General features: G+C 58.6%; 2 protein-coding genes across 4 annotated transcripts in view; both read right to left on the bottom strand.

Annotated features, from left to right (window-relative positions):
- The window catches only part of Kndc1 (kinase non-catalytic C-lobe domain containing 1), a 43473-nt gene extending 41538 nt beyond the window's left edge, over nucleotides 1–1935 (bottom strand). For all 3 annotated transcript variants that reach the window (XR_007106829.1, XM_047537886.1, XM_047537887.1), the window contains exon 1: nucleotides 1481–1935. Coding sequence is in view for 2 of the 3 variants with exons in the window: in XM_047537886.1 (XP_047393842.1) it covers nucleotides 1481–1582 (102 nt within the window). In the remaining variant the exon portion in view is untranslated. The remainder of the gene's footprint in view (nucleotides 1–1480) is intronic.
- A 13596-nt stretch (nucleotides 1936–15531) lies between these two features.
- Nucleotides 15532–22091, bottom strand: part of Adgra1 (adhesion G protein-coupled receptor A1) — a 31396-nt gene continuing 24836 nt past the window's right edge. Inside the window, exons 6-7 of the mRNA XM_047537880.1 lie at nucleotides 19385–19483; nucleotides 15532–18577 (exon numbers count right to left, since the gene is read on the bottom strand). Of these exons, the coding sequence (XP_047393836.1) occupies nucleotides 17371–18577; nucleotides 19385–19483 (1306 nt within the window). The 3' untranslated portion in view covers nucleotides 15532–17370. The remainder of the gene's footprint in view (nucleotides 18578–19384; nucleotides 19484–22091) is intronic.

The raw sequence follows: 22091 nt of genomic DNA, 5'->3' as shown, positions 1-22091 counted from the left end.
CTGACATCTCAAGACTGGGCCCAGGGGACCCCACTCCTGCTCACAGGAGAGAAGGCAGCACCCTCCCCTGCTGAGAGGCCCACCTGAACTGACACCACTAAAATGTTAGCCTCACAGTTCACCTGCAGGTCTCTGCACAGTCACAGAGGAGACTCCCCCACACCCCAGGCACACCGAGACTGATCCAGTCCAGGGGGTGCTGGGACATTCCTGTGACAGAAGGTGGCATGGTGTGGCGGAAGGGCAGACCAAGCTCAGGTGGCAAGCTTGTGTTCAAACTCGGCATTGCCTTCTGTGGTGCCTGCTGCTGCCTCGGGTGCTGGACACAGAGCAGAGCTCCCAAGCTCAGCAGCTGGTGCACAAACGTACTGTGTGCAGAGCCATGTTTTCAGATCTGCTTCCAATGGCGACCAGAGGGTGAATCTTCTGAGGGGGCACTGGAGTGCGTCCTCTAGGGGAGTTTCTGAAGGCTGTGGCTGAGGACACCTTTTCTTTTCCATCAAAGCCAGGGAGATATCCAAAGGTTTATTTATTTCCTGGCCTCTCCTCTCTGCAGCCTTTAATTGCACCAAATCCAGGCCACATCGGGGGTGGTGGCCGTGCCAACCCCCTGCACTGCTCAAGCGGCCTCTGGGTGGCCAGGCAGCAGCAATGGATTCCTTCTCCCTCCGGAGCTCACTCCTCTGGGAAGTATGGGGCTGGCAGCGGGGCCAGGCCCTGGGGACTGCAGCCATGGGGCCTCTGCTCCAGGAGGGTTCTGGCCAAGTTTCACTCATCAGTTGGCCAGTTTGCCCAGGAGGGCTAAAGGAGGGTCTTCAGCATCACACTGTCCCCAACGATTACAGAATGCCATATTCCTTAACAGAGAGCCAGAAGCCCAAGTTGGAAGGCTCTCCCCAGAGACTCCATATTCTGAGAGGAGAGGGTGTCCCAGACACCTGGCCACAGTCTCTGGGGCCACTTTCATACTTGTTCACAGCACCGAGTTAGTGCCTCTGACGCCGACATGGCCTGTGGGCCAAGTGGGGCCCAGCTTCTCTGCCCCTTGGAGGGAGACCACAGGCAGAGCACTCCCCGGGGAGGGGGGTCTGCCTCAGGCTCCCAAGTCCCGGGCAGGAAGCACAGCTCAGTCCTGGGGAAGCACAGTGCTCACCCTGCATTAACCCTCCACCCAGGCTCTGAGCCTGGCCCACTGCAAAGGTAAACAGCACCCTACACTGTCTGGGTGCTGACGTGCCCCACTTGTCTGCCCAAGAGCTACAAGAACAAGCCCACCCAACGCTGGGCGCCAACTTTGGCAGTGACAGCTTCCACTGCCGTCCCATGAGGCATTCCAGCAGGACTGGGGGTCATGAGGACAGGGCTCCCGGCGGCCACCACCTGCTCCGCCAGGTCTGCGGGGGCGGGGACCGCCCAGCCCTCCCTGTTCCTCCGCAGATCCCGGCGAGAGCCGGTGGGGTCCCCGGTGTCTAGGGCTCACCTCGTCTTCTGGCAGGGTGGGGAGCGGCTCGAAGTCGTAGAAGTCCAGGTCCTTGCCGTCCTCCTCATAGAGGCTCACGGCGGCAGGGTCCATGGCCTGCATCCTGCGCGCTCCGCCCGGCCTGCGCGGCGGGCTGGTGCTGCGGCCAGGTCCGCGCCCCTCGCAGGTCCGCGCGCCCCCGTGGGTCCCTGCCCGGCAGCTGGCTCCCCTGGGGTCCTCTCCCGGCAGGTCCCCTCCGAGGCTGGCCGCCGCCTCTGCGCCCGCTGGGCCGCTCTGGGCACCACCAGCTACGCGCGGTCGGCCGCCATGGCAACGCGCCCGCCGCCTGCCGCAGTGTCACCGGCGCGGGGGACGCCTGGGGCGGTGCCGGGGCGGTGCCGAGGGCCGTGTCACTTCGCTGGCCTGGGGGCCCCGCGGGCGTCCTGGGAGAACGACTTCTACGGGGTGCGCGGCGAGCCGCCCGCGCGGCTGTGGCTGTCGGGGGCGGAGCCACTCGGTCCAGGGCCGCCGGCGGGTCCGCACTCACGCCCGGCACACCGAGGGCGTAAGGGCCTGGCCCTCGGCGAGAGCGCGAGAGCGCGTAGCCGGCGACTTTTGCCCCATTCCCTACTCCGCCTCCGCGGGGGGCGAGGCTGCCGCAGTGTCCTCAGTGGCCGCGCGGGGAGGGCGGGGTGCTGGGCTTTCCTGCGCACCAGAGTGAGTTTTGGGGTGGTGGGGTGGAGAGCCTAGCAAAGGGCCAGTTGCCCCTGCCCCTCTCCCCGCTCCCTGAGCTTTACCCAGGGCTAAGACTCCCTGCGTCCCACCTTTCCACGGGAGCGGTCATTTTGGTGGGGTCTCCTCACCCTTAGAGAGCAGAACTGTGGGTCCGAGGTCTCTTAGGAGAGAGGACACTGGCCGGGCTTGCCTATGCGGCTGGCCCTAAATCCGGAGCCTAACTTGGTCAGGCATACAGAAGGTTCTTAATATGTGCTTCTTGTGACAGGTCCTGCAAAGTCTGAATGTGCAGTGTGGATAGGCACTGTCTGTCCTTGGTCAGGTTCCCACAGGCCCCCTCCCTTCCTGGCAGGTGTAAGGAGCTCCCTGGAGAAACTGCCGGGAGTGGTTGGGTACAGCCTCACCTGTTCAAAACCCTTTCCTATGCATGGCCCAGTGGTGTGTGCCTGTAGTTCCTGCTACTCGGGAGGCTGACACAGGAGGATTGCTTGAACCAAGGAGTTGGAGGCCAGTTTGGACAGCATAGTGAGACATCATCTCAAAAAACAGAACAAGAAGAACTGACCCCCAAGGCCAATCCAAGTCCACTGAATAAAAATCCAGCATAGCGCCCCCTGGGGTGTTCAGGAACTTGGATCAGCAGTCAGGGTAGGTTGGGGAGTGCAGGAAACCACGGCTGGAGAAAAGACATCTCATAGTTGTGTGGCCTTGCCAGATGGCCCTGCTTTTTCTGGGCACCACACAGGGTCTGCAGTAGCGCTTGCCTCAGCCTCAGAAGGAGGCGAGACACAGCAGGCAGACCCACTCCAGCCCCAGAGTGGCAGCCCGTCCTTTGAGTCTGGATAACAGAGCTGAGCCCTGGGCTTCAGGTTCCCCAGCTGTAGGGTCTGGAGGTGCCACGCTCCTTTGTCAAGACCTGGGCATGGCAGGGCGCCTCTGCCTCCCCTGCTGCCCAGTGCTCCCCCAGGGGGACCTGGGGGTGTATGTCCACAAAAGGAAGGCTCCCAGCCTGGGGGTGGGACTTTGTCAGGGCTGCAGGTGTTCCCGAAAGGTCTGGTCTTCACTGCTCAGTGGAGTGACGGGAAGCGTATGCAGCAGGTGTCTGGTGGGCCTCACTGAGCATGCCCATGTGCGTTTGCAGCAAGCTTCTCCAGCACGCATGGGCCCGTGTTCTGGTACCTCCGATGTCGTAGCATAGGTTAGATCAGAGCAGGCCTCCATCGGGCCCCATCTTCCCAGAGCTGATGGGTCAGCCCCGTCCAAGCGGACTCTGATGTATTCTCCATGAACAGACCCTGGGACTGACCTTCCTGTCCATGTGCCTCTCGCGTGCCTAGCTGGCACACCTTGCTCCTGAGGTCTCTCTGGGGGGTGTCAGACTTCTTCAGAGAAGGCCGGGCTGCACTCTCTGGCCCTGGGCCCAAGCTGTGATTTGGTGGCACTCTGGTCTTCCGACAGTTAGCTTCTTGACTTTACTCTTCCCTGTCTGCTCTGTCCTCTGTCCCCCCCATTACCCTTCCTCCAAGACCTCCCCTTGGCCTGCCCCATCCCTGCCCTCTGCCAAGTCCTGCCTGCCTTGAACTCCCTCTTCCACAGGCACCCAGGGACCCAGCCTTGGACACTTGCTTGGAAATCTGGCTCATGTTGTCACCAAGCCCTTGCCACATTCAGCTGCTATTGGGATTCGTCCTGTCCTTCTGACCCCCACCTCTCCAGTCGAGGGCTCACACCTGTGCTTGGCCGTGCAGTTGGTGCTCAGCTCGACAAGGCAGGTGGGGTGGGGACTTCAAAACCTTGGCTGTAGTTTTCCCAGAAAGAGTTTTGACAAGCTGTCGAACCACTTGTATATTTTCAAGTCAACATCTAAATTAAAAAAAATAAAAATAAAAAATGTAAATAATTGCAAAGAATGTGATTTCTTGTGTGGTATAAATATTGATGCTCTGAAATAAAACTGTTAGTCACTCCTGTCAATGTATTCAAGAAGCTAAATACCAAAGTGGTTTTTTTTAACCCACCATCAATCATTCACAAAATCCACAAACAGTTTTTTTAGGTCAGAAATCTCTCTGAACTTCTTTCCCTCAGCTCATCCTGGACATCCTGCTTTGCCCCGAATCTTGTCCTCCTGTGACATGTTTTGTTCCGTGGAGTTCCTATTGACCCTTGCGACAGATCCGTGTGCTTTTTAGTGCTGAATATTCAGTGGACAAGACATTCTGACCCTTCTGTTTCCTGCAGGGCCATCAGGCTTGTGCTCATTTTACGGGGTGGAGGGAAGGGAAGTGGTAAGGTCGCTGGTGTGAGGTGGGAGCAGACACGGAGGAGGCCTCTGCATGGGCTGCTCCTGGTCTTGGTACGTGTCTGGGTGCACCCGCACTGTCCCGTCCTGGCCTCCTTGCAGGGGTGCTGGGGCAGCAGAGAGTAGGTAGAGCCGCCCTCCCCAGGGTTGTGGCGCTTCCCGCGTTGCTGGCGGGGGAACCTGACTGTCGCCTTGCCAGCCCCTGATGCCTGGGCACCAGCTTCCGGCAGCAGGCTCTGCGGCCCCTCCACCCGGGCGTCCCCTCCCCCTGACAGCCTCTACCTCCTCCTCCTCCTCCCAAGCAGGCAAGTGTGCAACCGAGGGCCAGACCAGCCTGGAGTACGAAGGCACATGCGAAGTTCACGTTCCCAGCGTGCGCCCTGATGCAACCTTGCCCGAGCTCCTGGCCCGTGTCCCCGTGGCCTTCCCCACCGGAGGTCACGTGTCTTCGCAGTGCCTCGGTGTGGAGGTGAGATCAGGAAAGGACGGGTGTCCCAGCTCAGCTCTTCCTTGCAACATGTGGGTCAGGGACACTCCGAGGAGCCCAGCGAAACTCCTGACACCTGTGACTGGGCTCTCCACCTGGCACTCCCGGTGAGAAACAGCTCTGGGAAGCTGGACGGAGCCCGTGAAGAAGGGACGGTCCACCTCCAGCCGACTGGTCAGGAAGCCACATCCTCAGCACGCAGGCTGCGCCCGGGACTGCCTGTCTTGTGGGCTGCAGTGCTGTCCACATGCAGAGCTCGCCCGTGGCCCTCTCTCCCTTCAGGCGTGTCCTGGCTACTCCTGGTCCCTCAGGTCTCTGTGCACATTCTAAAGTCAGTGCTGTGTCCCTAGATGTCTGGCTGGGTCACAGCAGCCCTGCTCTTCCACAGGTCTCTGCGAGGGTCTGATTGTGCGCACGCGTTCCTCTCCCTGTTCGGAGTCTCCTCCGTCCTCCAGGGGATGCCCGCAGTTCTCTGTGAAGGGACCGTGTGCACATCTGTTATCATGGGTACGTGAACTTGTGTTGTTGTAATGACAATTTTGTACAGAGTTGACTTTCTGCTCAGTGCTGGTCATGGAAATGAAATGGGCTTTTGTGTGATGACCTCACGTCCAGCCGCTGCTCAGCACGCCTGTCAGTTCCAGCCTCTAGTGGCGCTGATTTCCTGTGTGAGGAGGTCCGATTCTTGGCAGCTGGTCCTTGTCACATCCTGCCCTCGCTGCTCCTGCAGCACCTCCTGTGCCGTGTTGGGATGGCAGTGGTGTGGTTCCTGATGTTCTAGTTCACAATCAGTGTCATTTTGCTGAGATTTTTCTTTTTCAAATCTCCCTGTAGCAGAGTAAGCTTCCCTCTCCTGCAATTTGCCAAGAGTCCTTTTTAAAACCACAAACAGCTGTAGAGTTGGTCAGATGTGCTCTCTACCTGTGAGATGATTGTGATACCCACCTTTGTCCTGCTGATGATCACACAGGTATCGAGCGTTCCTGGAACGGGTGCGCACCCTTGTGACTTTCTCCTTCCCAACACCGCGGGACTTGGTCCAGGGTTTCTTTTTGGGGGGTGGTCTTGCCTTTGCTTTCACTGGACGGTGATTTGTCTTTCTCTTACTGTCCTTGTTGGCTCTAAGTACAGGTCATGCCTGCCCATGGATAAGGGGCTGTGTTTCTTCCTGTCCTCTGGGAGAGTTCCTGTGAAACTCCGTTGGGTCCTCCTTCAGTGTGATCAAGCCATTGGCCATCTGGACAGGATGACTTTTTTTATGGGACGTTTCAAATTATGTTTCAATTCTGAGTTACATAACCATTAAGCTGTCCGACCGCCTTCTCCCCTGGGAGTCCAGGTCCCAACCTGCCTGCCCCGCTTGGTCCTCTCGAGGTCACGGGCAGCTGGAGCCCGTCCAGTTCCGGCTCACGGCCCCCATGCCTTTCTTTTCTTTCTTCTCTTTTGATCAGATTTTTGAGGGTTGTCGATCTTTTTGTCGATCTGTCCATCTTTTCAAAGAATGTGTCATTTTATTTTACCTATTTCTGTTCTTCCCCATGTTATTTCGTCCCTTCTGCTTTCGGCTAAGGGAGTCATTTTCCTATTCTCCAGGTGGGTGTGAGGCCCACTGACTTTCGGCCTCCCCCCAGACCCTCCTCTCTCGAGGCACAATCTTAGCACGACGGGGGTTGATATCACCATATCCTGGTCACTCAGGCCAAAATGTTTTCTTGAATTCCAAACATGGGGTGTTTCCTAGTCATCCCGATGTGAGTAGCTCCTGCTGGGACGCCCTGGTCTGCAGCTGTGGAGCCAGCATGCTCCTCCTGGGGCATGTTCCTGTCACTGCCTGCACCTGGGAAGGTATGTGAAGACCATTTGCTATGACGAGAATTGGCTTCTGCTAAGTCTGCCTGTTCTGAGGTATTTGTTGTTGCACATGCAAAACACAGGCGTTTTATATTTTCCTATTGAAATTATCCTTTGTCTTTAGGAAATGCACTTCTTTGTGAATTTGGGCAAATACTTTTTGCCTTAAAAAGTATTTGGGAAAATATTTCAAGGGCTAAAATCAACAGTGTTTGATTAGGCAAGACTTTTGTGCTCGCTCTTATTTTTCCCTTTCTATATCCTTATATTTAAGTTGTGTCTTTGTTAACACTATAAGGCGACAGAGATAAAGATGTAAATAAAATCCAGTGTGACCATTTTTGTGTTTCAACTGCAACATTTACTTCATTTATAGTTACTCTATTACTGATACATTTGCATTAAATCTATCACTTGTTAAGATCTTTTCCCCCTGGTTCTATGTTCCTTTTTCTCTCTTCTGTGTTACACTGCATTGATTGTTATTGTATTTTGTTTTTCATCTTTGTTCATTTGGAAGTTTGTAGAACTTCTGAAATCCATGGTTTGTGTTCTTAATCAATTTTGGAAAGTTTTATCTTTAGATATTATTTCAGCTACTTTCTCTTACACCCTATTCTTCCCCCTGAACCCCCCCTAACAAGCCTTTGATATTTGGATTTTAGTTACATTTGTGATAGATCTACTCATACTCTCCTTCATGTCTTTTGTCCTCTTTTCTGTATTTTCTTTTTAAACTTTATTCCGGATATTTTCATGTGGTCCATCTTCTGGTTTACAAACTCTCTTTAACTGTGTCTAATCTACCATCCAATCTATTCATGGAATTCTTTCAGAATTTGGGGGGGGTCCTAGAACTTAATCATAGTATATTATTAGAAGTTTTGAATTCTTTGCTAAAATTCTCAGTCTTATCTTTTATATCCTTGAGCCAGCAAGTTAAGCATGGTTATTTTAACACATGTGTCTGAAAACTCCAATAATGGGAGTTCCTGGGGGTATTTTCCTTAGTGTTATTGTTTCTGCTGCTTTTTATTTATGTGTGTTTTTTTTTTTTTTAATTAGGTGTTGGTTACTGTGTTTGCAAAAGTTGTCTTGGAAATAATTTGAGAATTAGGGTTATTTTATCTTCACCGAGAAGGGACTTGAGTTTGCTATTTGCCATTGCTTATGCTAATGTATTTTAAAGTAAATTCTGTAACAGGGGCTCCTTTAAAGTTGGAGATTTAAAGCAGGACCTAGTCATTGTCCTAGTTAACTCCATTTTGTGTCTAATCTCTTCTCTCTCCCTCCCTCTCTCCTTCTCCCTGCAACTCTCTCTTTCTCTGAATTATTTCTCCTTCCCAACTGATCTCAAGTTTCAGGAGCAGCAAGTTTTGCAGGTAGGTCATCACCTGACAGAAGCCAAAGTTGTCCCTCAAGCAATAGTGACTTCCCTGGTGCCATCGGGACCCCATAGACACAACCTGAGATACGGGTCAAGCAGACCTCAGTTTAGCCAAGACCACTTGACCACACACACTTCCGGTCCCTGCCCTAGCTCCTCCTCTGCACAGTGCTGGAACTGTTGCCTGTGTCCTGAAGACAGGCGTAGGACACCAGCCCTGTTCCTTCCCAGTTGTCCTCGCTAAGGAAATGCCTTCTCTGCCTCACCACCACCATCCCTCTGCTGCCTGAGCAGTCATGGTGAGTGTCCAGACTGGCCTGTTGGGACCAGAGCTCAGCCCTCTGACTGAGGGTTCCGCTAATAACTCCAGACACAACTATGAAGAGTAAATCATACCTTACGTTAGGACTTGACAGGTACTTTGCAGAAAAAGAAAGCGCTTCAGAGGATAGGGGTGCTGGAGGCCAGGTGCACGCAAGGTCACATTTGGCCTATTTCTAGAAGGGGGGAGGGACTGAACCATTCTGGGGGAGGAGCGTTCCTGGCAGAGGGACAGTCAGAGCAAAGACCCTGAAGTGGATGTAGTGTGGCCGGAGCGGGACGTGGGAGAGGGAGCTGACGTGCTGAGCAGTGGGGCAGCTCTTCAGTAGGGCTGGTCTGCAGCGGGTGTCTGCATTCTTGTTCTGAGGTTGCTGTAACCAAGGGCTTAATGCAGTCGTAGATCTCCGGCAGTTCTGAGGACAGGCGTCTGGAAAGTCAAGGTGTTGGCAGAACCACGAGGTGGGCCTCTCCCCAGGCTCCTGGCTACAGCGGCCCCCAGTGCTCCTTGGCTGTGACACGGTGGCAGTCCCTGCTCTGCCCTCGCATGTCCCCCTGTGCCCTTGTGTGTCTGTGACCAAACTTCCCTCTTCCCACAGGGACGCGGGTGGGCCCAGCACCACTCATCTTACCTCAGTGACTTCCGCACAGGCTGTATTTCACAGGCGCCTGGGTGAGGACCTCACGTCTGTTCAGAGGCACCCGTTCAACCCACAGCCGCACCCTAGCAGACCTGTGGCACAGAGGCTGCTGGCCCGTGCCAGAGCCCACTTGCCAGGCTTGCCCTGGGCATGTGTGGACAGTGTCTGGATTCTGAGTAGCCCCTCACAGCTCCGTGCCGTGTGTGTCTGTCCCACCGTCACTACTGCGAGGACTCCGGAAAGCGCCTTCCAGGTCCGGAGCAGCAGGGCCTCCCCAGCAGGGGGCCCTGGGCTGGGGTTGTCTGCAGTTCTGTGGCTGCATGAGGGTGTTTGCTCCTGGGCAGGGAGGTCCTGGGTCCAGCGAGTGCCTGCCCTGTGTGGTCCCAGGGTAGATGAGGAGTGTGCCCAGCAGCAGGGCTGGTCTTCCTGTGCAGCTGGGGCCAGTCCACACCCAGCCCTGGTCTAGTCAGCCCGCTTCCTTCGAGGGGTTGGCCACGTCACAGATGTGGAGTTCACAGCAGCCGGCTCTCTTGTGCTGTCACTAGATGCCACCCACAATGACTTCTAAGAAGGGTGGATGCCGGCAGGGGGCTCCACCCTGCTGTCCAGCACTGGAGGAGGCCGGGCAAGGCCCTGACCCCTGCTGCCCAGCAAAGCAAGAACTTCAAATGCAGTCACAATCACTGGCCTGCTTCAGAAGAGCCTGGGGAGCCGGGAGCCCCTGACGGCTCGCTTCCCAGAGTGGTTGCAGGGCATCCCTCTCTCTGCTGCTCAGACTCTCGCTGAAAAGGCCTGGTCCGGGTCCCGGGGCTGTGGGCAAGCCCAGCCTTCTCGGCTGCTGGGGTTAGCCCTGCACCTCACAGCCCTCCCCCCAGTACTGGTACCTTCCCTCCCCCTTCTTTTTTTGGTACTGATATGGAACCCAGGGACCTTAACCACTGAGCAACACCCTCAGTCTTTTTTATATTTCATTTATTGACAGGGTCTCCCTGAGTTGCTTAGGGCCTCACTAAATTGCTGAGACTGACTTTGAATAGGGTCCTCCTGCTTCAGCCTCCTGAGCTGCTACGACTACAGGTGTGCACCACCGTGCCTGGCTACCTTTCCTTCTTTATTTGAGGTGTTTCATGAAGTGTCTTTGGTGTTTGTCCTTGTTTCCTATCACAAAGCTGCAGAACTCTGGGAATCTCTGAGTGGCAGGAATGTCTTTGTTACCCCAAGGAGCCCTTTGAGGACTTGGAGTTTATGTGAATGAGGTGCCATAGGACCCTCAGAGAGTCTCAAGGATAGGGCCTGTCACGGGGGAGACCAGAGGTGGGGTTGGAACCCTGCAGGAGGCGCTGGAGACTCTGCTGAGGCACAGCCTTGCCCAGGACTCGGGAACCCCTTACCTGATCTGTGGCCCTGTGCAGCCTTCACTTGGCTATTCAACTGGCACTTCCATCACGTCCTTTAGAATAAACCTATAAACTCAAGTAAGGGTCTCCCTGAGTTCTGCAAGCCCTCGCCGCACATGTAATGAGTTAAGAGGGGGCCTTGGGCATGCTGTTTGGACCTGCCTCTGGTGTCAGGCAGGCTAGTCTTGAGAGGGCCCTCAGCCTGCAGGGTCTGAGGCTATCTCCGCAGAAGTGTCAGAAGAGAGTTGAATGATGGAACTCTAGCTGGCGCCTGCGGGGGACCCACATCTGGCCACAGGAGCCCTCCACAAAGGTGCAGAGGAGCTGCGTGCTGCTTTTTCCTGTTGCGCAAAGTTCGGAAGCAAACTTCACACTGTGGTGTGGCCAGCGGGGCCTCCTCAGGCAGTGTTACCCAGTCAGGCAGTCTGTTCTGGAGTGCACACTGCTCAAGACCTGGACAGATCCCTTGCAGACTGATGTTGATCTTTGAAGACAGAATCGCAGAACAAACTCAGAGTGAATTTAAACGAGTTTAGAGTCACTCTGCAGCCAGGTGCGCCGCCAGGTTTCCTCTCTTGTGTCCCCCCGGTGCATGGGCTGTGCATGGGTCATTTGCACCGGCCCCAAGAGGCCTCCGAGCTTTCCAAGGGTCACTCTTGTCTTGGCTCCAGACAGGAAAGCAGTGCCTTTGGGAAGTCCAAGTCTCATCTGTGTCCTGCTGCCCGGGATGGAAGCCTCCACAGGGCCTTCACATCTCCTGGCCACCTGAAGAGCCACATCCCAAGGAAGTGGGACTTTACCAGGTTTATTGCAGACGGGTCTAAAGACAGTGGGCAAGGGGCAGCTCATCCTTGCTGTGCGTCCTTGTGGTGGCCCCTGGACACGCCTGAGGTTTCTACTGTGCTGCCTCCTGCTGTCTCCCCGGAGTCCTCCTCCTGCCAGTGACAGTGACAGTGGTGAAGATGAACAGGAGTTGCTGGGAGCTCTCCCACACTGTCCCACACAGGAAGGGCAGAACCGGCTCCATGTGCCCGTCCCGCCACTGAGGTGCAGAAAGGCCTCCATCTCTCCTGGCCGCTGCTGTGTGTCTAAGAGGAAGCACAGGTCTCCACCCGCCACCTGCAAAGTGAACCTGATGGAACAGGAGAGGCCCTGAGGCAGGTGCACTTGCCCCTTCTGACTCTGCTGCTGTTGATCTCAGGGGGACTTGGGAACCAGGCTTCAGGACGCCTGGAAGGAGCCGCGTGGGCATGGCCCAGATGAGTCTGGGTCTCTGCCACCTCCGGGCTTCCAACTGTATGCTGATTCCTCCTTTTGAGGATGGCCAGTGACTTCTCAGGGCCCTTTCTGTCTTTTGCATCTGCTGCAGGCCATGGGCACTTCCCCTTGGAACCTGTGGGGCCACAGCAGGGCTCCTTAGCCTTTCCGGGTGTCCACTTGGCTGCCACTGGTCAGCACTTCCCCAAATACTGTTCTTGCTCCAAGGACATAAGAGAGAGTCTAATTTGAGCCACAGCTGAGTGACCGTGGGCTGGGAACCTGAATTCGAGTCACTTGGAACAGCAAGCTCTGCTGCGAGGAGATTGCGTGGACTTCCCTAGTAACAGCGAGAGAAGGTCACAAATCCACACATTCACCAAATGCATTGGTCAGGGGTCTCTGGGGGCCATGGCCCGGGGAGATTGTTTCTATGTTCAGATGCCACCTCACGGTGCCCTTGACCTGGGGCTGGTGGGCGGGAGGCCTGAACTTAGCTGTTCACTCCGGGTTTCACCTAGAGGCCACAGTGGGGTTAAGTGGCTCTGGGAGGGACTGGGCAACCCGGGACTTGGCTCCTTGGCTGGACCAGGCCGTCTGCAGGATCTCAGCGCAGGTGCAGCTTCCCCAGAGAGCTTGGCTCACACTTGTGAACAGGTTTCCTCTGCGGGGATTCGATCTTACCATCTGCCCCACATGGTGAGTGAGCCCTTCTCCCTTCCCCTGAAGATTTCCGGCTGTGATTCAGGGGCGCAGGACTGACTGACATGTGTGGTCTGCTTTGGGTCAGGAGTCAGCATGTTGGACCTGGATGGAGGGTCTCTGGATGGGCATTTGTTGCCCTCCTACTGCATGCCTGCTACCTCTGTGCAGGACAGAAGGGGGGATCAAGGCTGCCAAAGGGGGGCTTCCTGCTGGCTCCGTCACCTGCACCCCAGGATCCACGTTGCAGACTTTGATGCTTAGGAATGGCTTCCTCTTGTCCAGATACTGGTCTACTGCCCATCCTCTGTGTAGCTGGAACTTTCCCTGGGGCTGGGTGTCCAGGCCTAGGGCCTCCTCCAGTCCTGTGTTTCCTTCTCTGTTCATGTTGACCTTGTCCCCAGGGCAGGGCCAAGTTCTGGAGGACATTAGATAAGGGGACACGCCTTGCAGGTTGCCCTGGGGCCTGTGATGGAGCTGGCCCTGAGCGGCTGATGTGCAGGCCCAAGTCCATTCCTGGCCAGAGCTGGGTTCAAGTCCAGGCCCCTGTGTCGACACTTGAAGAGTCAGAGCCCCCTCCTGGCCCTAGCCCAGGTTAGTCCAGCTCCTGCAAATTCACCTGATTTTTCTGTAGCAGAGTTTTTCCCTGGTCAGCCTGGGGGCCCTGCACCTGCCTGTGGGAAATTTGAATGCTTCTCTGACCCTGTGGCCAATATGGGGACCTTCTGGGTTGGACAGCACTGGCTCACAAACTCCAGATCTGCTGGGGAGCATTCCGACAGGGCGATGTGGGTCCTGGGCTCTCCCTGGGTGTTCCAGAATTTCACCCTCCTCCCAGGAGGACCTGGACTGGCCGGAATAGCAGGTCTCCTCTGCTCACCATCCTCCTCCACCTGTTGGCCCACAGAGCTGGAGCAGCCAAGTGGTGTCCACCAGGTGGCTGGTGTCCAGAGGGTCTGCCTCACAAGTCTGGCCCCAGATGTTTCTGTGGGGCCTACCTGCCCTAGGTCTGTGCCAAGGCCCCAACCATGCCAGTCAGGGGGCCTGTGATGGAGAGGGCCAACATGGGAGGGTGAGGGCAAGTGAAGCCCAACACCAGGACACCCTGAGCATGTGTGAGGCCTGGGGACACAAGATGGCTTCAGTCTTGATTCTGCTTCCCAGGGTGACCATGCTGCGCAAGATATGCCACCACACCTGTGACTGTGTGTGCGTCAGGAGCTGAGGCCCGAGGTGTGCCCGGGCTCACCCTCTGCAATGTGTCAAGTAGCATCAAATCTTCAGGGCACCTCTGTCAATTCAGAGCAAAGCCAGTGGGGTGGTGCCCACATCCTGCACGAGGCCTAGGAGGGCTGGCTGTGGGGCAAATACTCCTGTGCTCAGGCTGCTGGCCCAGACACGGGAGGCCGAGAGCCACCGCAGGGAGAGCTGCTCATGTGGACCCTGCTCCTCCCACCTCCCCTGCCTCTGGGCCTTCGGGAGCCAGCGGCACCTGGCTGGGGAGTTGTTCTGCTGCTGCTGCCCTTGCAGCCTGACCCACTGGGGAGAGGTTGTCTCCCAGAGTGGCCCTGGGACTCCCCTCAGCCTTGTTTCTGTCCCCTGTAGGCTCCTTCCTGCTCTGCTGTCCCCAGAGGCTGCTCAGGCCTGCGAACTTCAAATTCTCTCCCTGCCCCGTGTGACCTGCCCAGATGCCCATGGGGCCCTGCCTCTGCCCTGTACCGAGTCCAGTGTTCACCTTGTGTTCTCTATTCTACCTCTGCCCGCCTTGCTGGGCACTCCACCCATCACAGCCGTGGCTCAGCCCAGCCCAGTTCAGAGGCTGCCGGATGGTCTGGTCTCTGCTGAAACAGATGCCCCTTCAGCCCAACGGCAGGCTGTGCTGCAGAGGGGCTGGGCAGTTCTGGGCTCAATGGCAAGTCCTGGCGGTGCCCTGGGGGAGGAGCCTGAGGCGGGAAGCCCAGTCTGTGGCCTGGAGGAGGGCTGGCTACCCACGGGACAGCAGACGTTCTTTGGCCCAGACTCAGGGTCTCTGGGTGACAGCAGGACTGGATTAGATAAGGGCTTCCCGTTGCTGCTTCATGGCCAGGACACCCTGGCCCAGCAGAGCTCAGAAGCCCCAGGGCAGCCATCTAAGCAGAAGGGTCTGCAGCAGGTCCCACCCCAGGGCTGCTCCTTACCACTGATGGCTGGGTTCTGTCCTCTGAGCTGACCTTCCTCTGAAGGAGGCTCCTGGGGCCCAGAGCTGTCCTAGGCTTTGTGGGTCTCAGAGTCTCAGCTATGCAGGCGGAATGTGGCCCCACTAGCTCTTCCCTGACCATCTCATTTGTAGGATGCCCAGAAGGCTTCCTGGAGGAGGCAGCAGTCCAGGGTGCTCTTGATCTAACAAACTCTGGCACCCCAGCAGGCAGATCGGAGACCTGGCTGTGCTGTGGGAGTCTCCCGGGAGATCTGCAGATGCCAAGGCGCCTCCAGGGCTGGGGCTTGGCTGCAGGAAGCAGCAGAACCCCGGGGTCCAGGTGTCGGGCTCTGGCTCTCTGCTGCTTTAGATGGATAGAGTTGCTGCAGCAACCCTGTGTGTGGGATCACACACCAGGTGGAGGGCACCCCATGCTACCTCTGAAGGACGTCCATGTGCATATGTGCACACAACGCACACTCACATGTGCACATGCAAGTCTGTGCACAACGGGCACTCTTGTGTGCTCACACTCATGCACGTAAGACCCCCAATGGCAGCAGCCCTCCCCTCCACACTCACCAGGAAGGAAGAGACACACAGAGGCTGCAGATGGGCGCTGGACGGCCTCCCACTGCACCGTCCGTGGAAGTGGCTGCGCCACGCTCTCCTGGGCACAGCTACGCCTGAGTCTGCGCTCTGAAAACAGCACAGGCGGAGGGAGCCACACCCTGGTCCACCTGGACTCGCGAGGTGGAATCAACATCAGAAAGCAGCAAGGTTCAGTGTTTAATGCTGAATTCTTTGGTTGAATGGTGAGGTGCCCTCTCTGTTCTGCCAGGGGCACAGAGGGTAGAAAGGACTTGAGGGGCCCCGGGGAGCATCCTGGACAAGGTCCTGACCCCGCCCGGACCCTCCTTCCCGTGGAGGGCGAGAAACACGCACGGATGCTATTGACCAGCCTCACCCAGGACAGACAATGCTGAACACTGTATTTTGTCAGGACGGTTTGCTTCCGCAGCGTATGGCAGCATGTCAGGGTCCACGCGTCGCTACAGAAGCAGGTGGGAAGGTACACAGTGACGGGGACTGACCCACCTGGTGGCCCTCACCGCCCTGTGCTGACCCATATGCACGGAGGAGTCCATGTTGGGCACAGTGCTGTGGGAAGTCGCGGCGTCTCTGTTGGTCTCCGAGTGCTAGGCCCAGGTTCCACTCAGACCCCAAGTGTGGGCCTTCGCGTGGCCTCCCACATGGCGTGCACATGCCCGCACCCACGCCCTCTCCTCTGAGACACATGTTAGAAGGCTCTGCTCCTCTGCAGCCACTGCCTGGTGGGCAGAGCAGAGCACAGGGTGAGGCACGTGGATGGCTGGCCTGCTGCTGACCCCACAGCTGCAATGACAGCCGAGCTCGGGCAGCTGAAGACACCTGACTCTGTGCACGTGTGCATGGAGTACGCATGTGCTGGCCCGTGTACACATCACATGTGTACAGTAAGGATCCTGCATGCATGCGTGCATGTGTGTCCATGTATTCCAGTACGTGTGTATGTGTATACACGCATGTACGTGTGTGGTATGTACGGTGTGCATGCGTGTGCGCTCTGTCCTGTGTGCACATGTTCTGGCATGTATGTGTGTGTGCGTGTGTGCACATGAGCCACAGGCTGGGAGGGAGAAGGAGGGGAAGGGTTGTGGGCTCTTGTAGGCATGGCCCCTGGACATGAGCTCCTGCATCTGGAGGACTCTGCCCAGGGACGGGCCACCTGCTTTCATCAACATCTGTCCTTTGAGTTGGGGTTTTGTTCCCAGATGTTCATGGAAATGCAAAAGAGAAAAAGGAATTTTGTCTGGTGACCTTGCCCCCCAGTTAGCCCCTTTTCTTTGTGCAAGGGAACTTGCTTGTGACGTGCCCACGCAGGGGCAGAACCCAGGCCTGACGGTGGCTGGCGGTGGGAGCCGAGTCTCCACTGAGAAGGGTCTGGGCATCTTGCAGAGGCACAGCCCCGAGACCCACCCACAAAGGCCGGCAGCCATGAGCTGCTCCTCCCCACAGCTCCAGAGCGGGGCATGGGGCTCATCCAGCATCCAGGTGCTGTGGGCTGCGGGTGGCTACATCCAGGGCAGGGCTGGTGTGGGGGCAGGGAGTGAGCCTCCACGGGGTGAGCCCCACCCGCAGCTCTGACAGACACGAGGACAGCAGAGGGGTCTGCAGACACTGCCCAGTGTAAGCGTGTTCTGGAGGAGCAGGTCCCCTGGCCCGTGGAGCAAGCTCAGCACCCTCGCAAATGCCTGGGAATGTCCAAGGGGGCCCTGCTGAGGCCTCCTGGTCACTACCCTGCATCTTCTGCCTGGGGTGTGGGCAGCTCCTTTGATAGAATCCAGTGCTCTGTTTCTGAGCTGCCCTGGGGACTGGACACTACAAATAGAGAGTGGGTGACAGTATGTGGACAGCAGGTCCACCTGGGGCTGGTGGAGGCCACAGCCGAATGCTTCTCACCGGCGTCTTCACAACAAAGGGTCTTGGTGGCGATGGCTGAGCCACGTCTGAAAGGCCCAGTCTCTCTGTGACCCCCAGCCCCTCAGGCGACGGCCCCTGTGGTGCCGCAGCTTCTCCGGGGACGGGGCTCTGGAGGCCAGCGTGCTCTGGCTCCAGCTACACCGTGGTCTCGTTTTTCCAGGGCCCAGTCCGGATGTTGCCGGTCCCGTCGGTGCCAAACGGCAGTCCTTCTTGGACGTCACCCTTGAGCAGCCCGTTCTGGCTGGGGCCTCCGAAGGGCAGGGACTGTGTTCTGCGGAGCATCTCCAGGTGGGCAGGGCCTGGAGGCAGTCTTGGCGGGCAGCCGTAGAGGGCTGGGCTGGAGTCACTGCCCTCGGGCTGGCTGACCATGGGGAAGGGGTCCCCCGGGGTGCAGCAGGCCAGCGTGTGCACCCCCATCGGGCCCTCGAGGGAGCTGGGGGGACTGTCCGTGCGGGAGCTGTGGGGGCTGCCGTCCAGGCTGGACGGGATGTGGTACGCGTACTCCCGCGGGGCGGGGGCGGGGGCGGCCGGGTGGAAGCAGTGGGCCTTAGTTCTGCCCTCCAGGCACGTGTGCAGGTGGGGCTGGTGCAGGAAGGCCTCTCCCTCGGGCACGTGGCCGTGGGCCTCCGCCTCCATCAGCTGCTCACAGTGCATCTTGGCGCAGCAGGGGGTGGCGGGCGACAGGCAGCTGACGTGGCCCTGGGCGGCCTGCAGGTTGGTCATCTTGCAGTGGCCGGGCACCGGGTGTCCAAAGCCCCTTGCCTGACCAGGGCAGGGTGAGTCCTGCAGGCAGGCCACGTGCCCCAGCACGTCCCCGTTGGCATCGAGCGTGGGGTGTGCGCTGGGCTGGAGGCCGGGGTCCCCGCGGGAGGGGCAGCAGGCCCACCAGCACCGCCACACGTCCTCCCGCTTGGCACAGTGGTGGATGAGCACGAAGAGCCCCAGCGTCACGCAGAAGGCGCCGTACAGACAGCTGAAGACCATGTCCAGCAGCTGGCCCTGCGACACGGCCAGCGCCCCGAAGGCCCACGTGGCCGTGAACAGGAGCAGTGTGAAGGCCGCGGCCCGCAGCTGGGCCTTGAAGGAGTGCTCGTTCTGCAGCTGCGAGGCGGCCAGGGGCCCGCAGGCGGGCGGGGTGCAGGGCCGCGCCCCGTGGCGGTGGCCCCCCTCGGGCCCCGCCAGCCGCTGCTGCTCCTCCGTGCGCTCTCTGAGCTCGTACCTGCGCTCCGGGTGCCGTCGCAGCTGGACGTAGGTGCCCAGGAAGTACACGCAGGTGACCAGGGTGATGAAGGCGGCGGGCCCGTAGAAGGCGCCCAGGCTGGGCTCCCAGGCCATCCAGCAGCTGTGGGGAGACGTGGGTGAGCAGCCCGGGCGCCGGCTCCGGCTCCGAGCTCCCGGGCCGGGGACCTCAGTGGGCGGCTTTAATTTGGCGGTGAGGGAAAGTGCAGGGCAGCTGAGGCCCGAGGGTGGTGGGACGCAGGTGCTGGCTGACTACCACCCGCAGCTCAGTGCCATGGAGACCGTCTGGATGGGTCCACTGGTCCTCCCGTGTGCTTGGGGGGTCGGGGGCCGTGGGACAGTGTCCTGGGTGTGGAGGTGGCAGGGGCAGAGCTGGGGTAGGTGAGGCTGGGGGACAGGGGGCCTGAGAGCAGGGCTGGGAGGGGTCCAGGGGTCCACCAGGGCCCAGTGGCCAGGCTGGACATTCTGTGCCCAGGGAGACGATGGGGAGGGTGCTGAGAGGGAGAAGGGTCAGATCGGCCTCCGTGTGGCCCGTGCTGGGCCTGCTCCTGTGTGGGGGCAGGTGACGCTGGGGTGTGGCCAAGCTGTTATCTGTCCCCAGCCTTCTCCTACCTGGGTGTCCAAGGAAAGCAATGCAGAGCTGAGTCTGTAGGGAGAGAGGGTCTGCACACCCAGAGGAGGGGCAGGGCACCGCTGAGTGGCCGGGCTCAGGGCAGGACTTGCTGCTCCTCTCAAGGGGGCTCTTACCACAGGCACCTCAGGGATGGTCACTGATAGCTGACACCACTGGCCGCCTGTGGGTACCTGCCACCCACCCCCAACCTGGGCACGGGAGGCTGGGCTGCCCGGGAGGAGCCGGGCAGGGGTTGCTCGCGCCCACCCTCCGCTCTCCCAGGCTGCCAGCACTCACTAGGCCGTTCCCTCGTCTTCAGTCCCATAATTCCTGATGTTCGTGGCCGCAGTGACCCCACAGATGACGAAGGGGACGCCTCCGCTGATGAGGTAGAACCTGCCAGAGAGCAGAGGGTGCTGACCGCTGGCTTCGGGAGCAGACCACGCTTCCAAGAGGGGCAGCGTGGGCTTCGAGCCATTCCTGGTGCACCGAGAGGTGGCCCAGGGACCCTGCGGGCAGCTCCCCCTGGACGAGTGAGCCTGATCAAGGGAGCAGCGCTGCTCCCTTGGGCTTGCTGCTGGTGGGCCTGTGGCTTCTCTGGTCTGCAGCAGACCCCAGCCTCATGGAACCCAGGGTGGAAGTGGGTTGGGCACAGGAGGCAGGGTGGGCCCCTCCCTAAGGGGGCTGGCTGCTGGTGGCTCGAGTCTCCTCTGGACTTGTCCTCAGCAAAGCCTGGGTGGTGCCCCTCCTGCCCCAGGTTAGTCTAGGGACTCTACACTCCTGGCCTCAGGGCGACGTCCTCCGCCCCTCCAGCCCTCTGTGCCTGCTGGGAGAGCTGTCACTCGGAGCCGGGTCCTGTAGGGACAGCAGTTCACCCTGATGGACTGAGACTCCCTCACAGGGCCCTTGGTCAACAGCTCCCAGGGCAAACAGGTTGGCCAGCACAGCACCCTGTGCCCAGCAAGGGGCACCACAGAGCTGCCGCCTGCTGAGAAGGAGCCGTCCAGCTGGATGTTACAGACCCGGGGAAGTGGCGTGTCCCACAAGCTCTGATACTAGGTCTCACATCCAAGGACTGGGACTAGGAGGCCCCCATAGGGAATCCAGGCTGCCTAGAAGCTTCCTGTAGCCAAAGAAAACAGCCTTCGAAAATTAAAGGAAGTAAGAAGACTTAGAACACTGGGGACCGTCGGAGGCCTGGCAGCCTTCACTTCCTCAGGGAGGACCTCAACGCCACCTGGGTCTCACACAGGAGGCGGGTGGGCCTCGGAGGCCAGGCTCTCTGGGTATTTTATGTGAAGTAGTATGAACTTTACACAGGTGTGAAGAAGCTGAAGGTCATAGTCTCTCAAGCAGCCACAAGAAGTTGATAGGAAAAGAACTAATGAATAAATTAAAACAAAAACTGTAAAGCGCTAGAACAGCCCCGAAGACAGAGGAAAGTAGGAACGAAAAAACAACAAAAGAACCACAGCACAGCATCAGGAGGCACAGCGGAGGCTGAAGCGGAGGCTCCGCCTTAGACCTGAAGGGACCCGTTGCTCCTGTTGGAGGCAGAGGGCCTCAGAGTGGCAGAAGTAGGGTCCAGCTGTGGGCTGGCCCCAGAGCCGTCCCTGCAGCACAAAGATGAGAGAGCCCAAGGAGGCCGGTGGAGGCTGTCCTGGTCCCTGGTGGGGAGAAAGCTTCCCGGCAGACAGCTGCCAGGATAGGGAGTGAGTTGAGGAAGGGGTGAGGCCAACACAGCATGGATTTATATTGATACGTTAGCAGAAGCCACTGGAAAACAAAGCAGAGAGGCCACCCTAAGGCATCGAAGGCATCAGCCCAGGAGTCCCAAACAGCCTGTTGCCGTATCTGTGTGGAGTGTGACCCACAGACCATGCGGAGCCATCTCAAAGGGCCACGCTATGGCTGGAGACCAGGCCAACGTGATCCTGGAGAAAGGACTGAGTCCCTGACAAGGAGCGGAGAAGACCCATCGTGGGAGGGGTCTGGGATAGTCAGTCAGTGGTTTCGGCCAAGGCACTGGGCAGTGCCTGGAGGGAGGACAGTCCTCCAGTCTGCCCTGCATAGGCTCGTGGTTCCCTCTGACACCGTCTTCATAGCGTCTCCCTGGGGTTATCTGGGTTTATGCGGTCAAGCTCTCTGCTTGGTGTGTGTCCCTGCTGGGCTTGGTCTCGAGGGAGGGGGAGCTCCGTGCGATTCACTGTAAGTGAACCCCACACACCTGGAACCCGGAACCTGCAGACAGACTGCCGAACAGTTTGGAGGGCGTCTGCTGAGGCTGTGATGGACTGAAATGCACAAATACTAGGCAGATGGATGAATGGGCAGAGGGAGATGGATGGGTGGAGATGTGGATAGACAGGCGGAGGGTGATGGGCAGGTGGAGGGTGATGGGCAGGTGCAGGTGTGGATGGATGGATGGAGGGTGATGGGCAGGTGCAGGTGTGGATGGATGGATGGAGAGTGATGGGCAGGTGCAGGTGTGGATGGATGGATGGAGGGTGATGGGCAGGTGGAGGGTGATGGGCAGGTGCAGGTCTGGGTGGACTGGCGAGGGGTAGAACGGGGGTGCGGTCTCTGGCTCCAGTGCTGTGCAGACACGTATGTTCTGGAAGTGCAGGGGCACCTGCCACAGCACAGTGTCTCTTCAGTGGGACCCAATGCCATGGAGGCACACAGGGTCCAGTCTGAGGGGCGGCAGCCACAGGACTGCAGGACACGTGCCGTGCGGGGCTGGAAGGCCGCCGTGGGATCTGGCCTGGTGCCGGTGTCACCAGCACCCTGCCTGATCCCCCGTGGACTGAGGCAAGGTGGGGAGAGCTCGGCCCAGTGCCTGGAGCCCACCAAGGGCCCCTCTGGCCTGGGTGAAGGGAGTCCACGGGGTTCACCTGGCCTGTGTCCCTGAAGTCAGCAGGGGCTCTGGAAGCACCCAATCCTCTGAGTTACTGGCCCAGTCCTGTGGGCTCCGCTCCAGCCTCCCCTGCCCGTGAGGCCCTCC

The sequence above is a fragment of the Sciurus carolinensis genome, unplaced genomic scaffold (assembly GCF_902686445.1).
Source record: "Sciurus carolinensis unplaced genomic scaffold, mSciCar1.2, whole genome shotgun sequence".
In the NCBI taxonomy this organism is placed as follows: Eukaryota; Metazoa; Chordata; class Mammalia; order Rodentia; family Sciuridae; genus Sciurus; species Sciurus carolinensis.
Note: the sequence above shows the minus strand (reverse complement) of the source record. Positions and strands in the feature narration are given on the sequence as shown.